This window comes from Xenopus laevis, chromosome 5L (assembly GCF_017654675.1).
Source record: "Xenopus laevis strain J_2021 chromosome 5L, Xenopus_laevis_v10.1, whole genome shotgun sequence".
Classification (NCBI taxonomy): Eukaryota; Metazoa; Chordata; class Amphibia; order Anura; family Pipidae; genus Xenopus; species Xenopus laevis.
This window is the reverse complement of record NC_054379.1, coordinates 157863188-157869590: the sequence shown is the minus strand read 5'-3', so window position 1 is coordinate 157869590 and position 6403 is coordinate 157863188. Positions and strand designations below refer to the sequence as shown.

Below are 6403 nucleotides of genomic sequence, written 5' to 3'. Positions count from 1 at the left end.
GTGAAACATCTTCATTGATTACTCAGCAAATCCAGTTGTTTTTAGATTGACCCATACTAGATATTCTGCCATAATAATTACTAATGATCATTAACTCTGTAATACTGTTGGCAGGTTCAAATATGGAAAGGTGAGTAGCACTGCAGGCATTACAGTTGGTTGCTATGGTTACATTATTTACGTTTGCAAGGTTGTTGATCTGCAGATCATTTGCATCTGGCTTCCTATTGGCTGAGAATACTATAGTGATGTCATACAGAGGAGAATACAGAGAGCATTGTGATGTCATCAAGAAGAGAGTTGTTTACTGTTACTCACTCACTTGCTTTGTCATAAGACCTACGAGCGCTGGTGGTGACACATCAGAGACTCAGTCTTATCGCTTTTTGCATTTTTTCTTACTTTCTATCGTTATTTCTATACTATTATTATGTCAAAAGAAGAGAAAGATACTAAGATAACAATTAATGAAAAAGAAGAAGAGGAATATCAGCGTTCCTGCATGAGGAAGATCTCCCGGATCGTGGTTCTACTTTTGATTGGACTCCTTGCTACCTGCTATTATATATTTGTGGTGGAGCTGTGCATATTCACTGTACAGTTATTAGAGGCAAAGGTGACTTTCCTGGTGATTTTCCACCTTTTGTTCCTCCTGTGCGTGTGGTGTTATCTCCGGACTGTTATGACGCCTCCCGCTGTCCCTCCTGAAAAATTCCGCCCATCGGAGTCTGACAAGCAGCTGTACCTGAGTGATGAGAGGCCACAAGTGCTGCAGGAGATCCTCATTCGTATGGCTAAAGACTTGCATATTAAGAAGGCTGTAAGGTACTGTACCACATGCCATGTGATAAAGCCAGACAGGTGCCACCATTGCCCAGTGTGTAACGTCTGTATACTGAAACTGGATCATCACTGCGGATTTCTAAACAACTGTGTGGGATTCTCCAACTACAAGTTCTTCCTCCTCGCTGTGATGTATGGAGTGCTATTGTGCATATTCACTAGCGCAGTGTCGCTTTATTGCTCCATACTATTCTGGACTCATCAGCTGCCCAACAGCCCATCCAAAGTCCCTATCATTGTGCTGTTCAGCCTGACCACATTCTTCGCTATAATGCTATTCCGACTTTTCCTTGATCATTTCGAACTGGCTCTAAGGAATATAACTGATCGGGAGGACAGTGATAACACAGAGGAGTTTAATCCCTATAACTTGGGCTTCAGCAAGAATCTGAGAGAAGTGTTTGGCAATGAAAAGAAATACTGGTTCCTCCCAATCTTCAGCAGTTTAGGAGATGGCTTCTCATTCCCAATGGGTGAGGCCACAATGGACATAGAGAAAAATGCTGCTATTGCTGCCAAACCCCCAAGTGAGTCCAACAGTCAACTACTGGAAGTGAAAACCACCCAGAAAAGTTAGAAGGGACTCATGTAGCAGAGCATTTCTGTTATTTCTGCAATCAGTTATGAGGAAGTTGATGGGATTCTGACTGTGGATGTTGCCACTTCTCCAAGGAAATCTATGTGGACTTTATGTGGACCATTTTTGTTTATATATAATATTATATTTATTGATGTATACATATATATATATGTAGTGATTGTATTTATATAAACTCGCAACTGTGCAAACTTTAATAAATGTAACTTATAATTAACTGTATTGTTTATGTGTTGTGTTTTTCTTTTAATTTACCCAGAAGATAGAAGTGTGCAATAGGGCAATGCTCTGTTACATTTTTTTAAGGGACATATTTAGGGAGTTATTAGGACAGTCTCAGGGGTTTTATGGAGGTATGCAAACTTGTCATGGTTAGTGATTTGCAGTTCAATCATGTCTCCTCATAAGCACCTTCTCTCCAGAGAAACCAACCCCAACCTTGACATTCTACCCTCATAGTTTAAATCCTCTATTCTTTTAACCAGTTTAGTTGCACTTAGTCTCTGCACTCTCCCCAGCTCATTTATATCCCTCTTAAAGACTGGAGCCTGGAACTGCACTGCATACTCCAGGTGAGGCCTTACCAGGGACCTATAAAGAGGTGGATTTATGTTTTCAATGCCCTACCAGGCAAGACTTTATTTACTTAAGTAGCCACTGAGTGGCACTGCCTAGAGTTACACAGCTTGTGATCTGCAAAAATCCCCAGATCGTTTTAGTTAAGAACCCCAAACATTTAGGGGCCGATTCACAAAGGGTCGAATATCGAGGGTTAATTAAGCAGGCCTCCTGTCTGGGGAAGTGCTTCTCCTCCTGCGGACTCGGGCTCTGGCTGCTTCACTGGCCGAGGGGTGATGCTGGGCAAGGAGAGGGGGCAGCGGGGTGCCGCTTGAGGGACTAGGGGGGTTGGGCTCCGTGTTACTCCCGACTGAAGTGGAAGTGGACCGGCTGGGGCTGTGCAATAGTGAAAAGGCACTGTAGCCCAAATGGGTTGAAGGAGGCGGCTGCCCGCTCCATTTGCCCCCGGGGGGGGGGGGCATTGGTAGGGGAACTGGATGTGCATTTCACTCTGGGTGATTGGAGGACATGTCAGTGCACATACAGGGATTAACCTCCCTCTGGGTACATCCCCCAAAACGGGAAGAGTTTTATAATTCCCACGGGGAGCCCCGTTGCCATGCGCCTGGTCACTCTACAGCCGGTGACGCAGGTCCTCCTCCGCTACCCCCCAGAATGGCCGGTGACTGTCACAGAGCGGTAATGAGGAAGGGGGCAGGCTTGCGCAGCTGCAAGAGTGGGCGTGTCGGACCAAATCAAAAGTCGACAGGAGAGGTACGACATAAAGGCCCTCTGCCAATGACATGCCGAAGAAGCACGGATATCGCAGCCCAGCGTCCGGCTCACTAAAACACAGGGCAGAGCGACCCCTCGGGCAATTGCCAGATACAACAGATTACCTGTCCGGGCCTGGATCCCATATATAAAGTAAGCCACAAGGGCATTTTAACAGATACACCACAAATGAGAATTCACAGGTAAGGTATTTCTTTATCTCATATTTGTTTCCTCGGTGTGGATGATAAAAAAACACTGCCTTTTGTAACCCGAGTTACATTGAGTACAATGCAGACAGGGAAAAGTGCCAAACTTTAGATTTTGCAAAAAAAAAAAAAACAGCTGTTTAACAGCTGTATTTAGTAGACTGAGTCCCCAGTCGTTCGGGAGGCAGAAGGAAACATTAGGGAGGAGTAGGGATGGACGAATTTTTTTGCCTTGTTTCGGCGCAAAAATGACACCCATAGACTTGTATGGCGTAGTGCGTAAAAAAACAAAAAGACACACACCAAAAAATTTTCGCTGCGCAACAATTTATTTTGACGCCCATAGACTTTAATGGGCATTGGCAACATTTCGCTGAAACTAAATGGGTCAAATTCGCCCATCCCTATGGAGGAGGTGTAGGGATTTAACAAGGGGTTTGCTTCTCCTTTAATACAGGATTGTACCTCTCTGTCCCTTGCTGCTTCTGCTGTCTGGTTATAATCAAGAAATGTTTGATTCCATAGTATGGAAGAGCACTGGGGCCAGCAAAAAAATTCTCATAATTATAACTTTTATTATGATTATGATTTAATAAAGTTGAAATTATGACTTTTAATCTAACAAGGAAATTCTTAAATCATTTCAGAACTTCACAGACCAGTGCAACTTTTTACCCCTTATTCAGTAAATGGTTTGGAGACCAGGTCCCCAGTGGGATTTTGGGGTACTGGCCAGTGGAGGGGGGGGGCTAGTGTGGCTTGGATAATGAGTGAATGACAAGGCAAAATGTTTACCATAATTCTGTCCACTCGTTATAATGTCACCTGCCTATGGATTTGGGCTGCCATAACTGTAAGCTCTGTGGTACATCAGCAGTTCATAGATTCCCTGTGCCTGTATCCCCAGCCTGTTACTAAGGGACATTCAGTAGGAAATAAGGAAGAAATGAGAGGCAAATGGGGGAGAAAGTGCCTGTGGGTATAAGTTGTGCAAAATATTAATTAGTGTGATTCTAATTCAGTAAATAGCACCCAAGAACCCAGTGCTGTACCATAATCTCTTTATTGGAGAATTCTTTAAACTTATATTTTGAACAGTATTTCCTTAAATATGGTGACAGTTCTTCTCCCATAATGACTATGAAGATTTTCATTCTTCCAGGTCATGGTATATATAGTATAGGTCAATCTAAAAACAACTGGACTTGCTGAGTAATCAATGAAGACGTTTCACTACTCATCCGAGTACATTGTAACTCTTCAAAGAGGTGACATTTGAAGAAATTCACAGAGGTGTTGATTCTGTGTAGTTACTGTGATAGGATTATCCAATGTGTCATGCAACTCCTAGATACAGCACCAGTCAGTTGAACTGAAGAAGCTGCTCGGATGAGTAGTGAAACATCTTCATTGATTCTCCAACTACAAGTTCTTCCTCCTCGCTGTGATGTATGGAGTGCTATTGTGCATATTCACTAGCGCAGTGTCGCTTTATTGCTCCATACTATTCTGGACTCATCAGCTGCCCAACAGCCCATCCAAAGTCCCTATCATTGTGCTGTTCAGCCTGACCACATTCTTCGCTATAATGCTATTCCGACTTTTCCTTGATCATTTCGAACTGGCTCTAAGGAATATAACTGATCGGGAGGACAGTGATAACACAGAGGAGTTTAATCCCTATAACTTGGGCTTCAGCAAGAATCTGAGAGAAGTGTTTGGCAATGAAAAGAAATACTGGTTCCTCCCAATCTTCAGCAGTTTAGGAGATGGCTTCTCATTCCCAATGGGTGAGGCCACAATGGACATAGAGAAAAATGCTGCTATTGCTGCCAAACCCCCAAGTGAGTCCAACAGTCAACTACTGGAAGTGAAAACCACCCAGAAAAGTTAGAAGGGACTCATGTAGCAGAGCATTTCTGTTATTTCTGCAATCAGTTATGAGGAAGTTGATGGGATTCTGACTGTGGATGTTGCCACTTCTCCAAGGAAATCTATGTGGACTTTATGTGGACCATTTTTGTTTATATATAATATTATATTTATTGATGTATACATATATATATATGTAGTGATTGTATTTATATAAACTCGCAACTGTGCAAACTTTAATAAATGTAACTTATAATTAACTGTATTGTTTATGTGTTGTGTTTTTCTTTTAATTTACCCAGAAGATAGAAGTGTGCAATAGGGCAATGCTCTGTTACATTTTTTTAAGGGACATATTTAGGGAGTTATTAGGACAGTCTCAGGGGTTTTATGGAGGTATGCAAACTTGTCATGGTTAGTGATTTGCAGTTCAATCATGTCTCCTCATAAGCACCTTCTCTCCAGAGAAACCAACCCCAACCTTGACATTCTACCCTCATAGTTTAAATCCTCTATTCTTTTAACCAGTTTAGTTGCACTTAGTCTCTGCATTCTCTCCAGCTCATTTATATCCCTCTTAAAGACTGGAGCCTGGAACTGCACTGCATACTCCAGGTGAGGCCTTACCAGGGACCTATAAAGAGGTGGATTTATGTTTTCAATGCCCTACCAGGCAAGACTTTATTTACTTAAGTAGCCACTGAGTGGCACTGCCTAGAGTTACACAGCTTGTGATCTGCAAAAATCCCCAGATCGTTTTAGTTAAGAACCCCAAACATTTAGGGGCCGATTCACAAAGGGTCGAATATCGAGGGTTAATTAACCCTCGATATTCGACTGGGAATTAAAATCCTTCGACTTCGAATCGAACGATTCGAAGGATTTAAATCCGACGATCGAAGGAATATCCTTTGATCAAAAAAACTTCGGAAAGCCTATGGGGACCTTCCCCATAGGCTAACATAGAGTTTGGTAGCTTTTAGGTGGCGAACTAGGGGGTCGAAGTTTTTTCTTAAAGAGACAGTACTTCAACTATAGAATGGTTGAATAGTCGAACGATTTTAAGTTCGAATCCTTCGATTCGAAGTCGTAGTCGAAGGTCGTAGTAGCCCATTCGATGGTCGAAGTAGCCCAAAAAGCACTTTGAAATTCGAAGTTTTTTTACTTCGAATCCTTCACTCGAAGTTAGTGAATCGGCCCCTTAGTGTATAATTTGCATTTATCAACATTGTACCTGTTTGCTGCCCAGTTTTCCAATTTAGTCAAATCACTATGCAATGTGGAGGTGTCCTGCATGGAACTTATAGTTCTGCACAACAGTACTTACTATGCCCACCTCCAGGTGATTGAAAAAACTGAATAAAAGCAAAGGACCAAGGAAAGACCCCTACGTTGCTCCGCTAGCAATAATGTCAATGTTATATGTTTTCCCAGAGAACCATAAACTATAAACAAAACTGTCATTAGAGGTGTAATAGGGGCAGGTAAGAAAACTGGAAAAGCAAGATGGAGACAGTAGACCAAGATGGCAGCAGTAACACGTTATATC

General features: G+C 42.4%; 1 protein-coding gene across 1 annotated transcript; it reads left to right on the top strand.

Moving 5' to 3' along the window:
* Nucleotides 1-387: 387 nt before the first annotated feature.
* LOC121393952 (palmitoyltransferase ZDHHC20-A-like) lies at nucleotides 388-1420 on the top strand. Its single transcript, XM_041563809.1, has one exon. It carries the CDS (start codon nucleotides 431-433, stop codon nucleotides 1418-1420), a length of 990 nt encoding a protein of 329 aa, XP_041419743.1. The 5' UTR covers nucleotides 388-430.
* The last annotated feature ends 4983 nt before the right edge of the window (nucleotides 1421-6403 follow it).

Bases quoted from the DNA above. Each gene is read 5' to 3' on its own strand.
- LOC121393952 (XM_041563809.1), top strand. From the start codon at position 431: ATGTCAAAAGAAGAGAAAGATACTAAGATAACAATTAATGAAAAAGAA.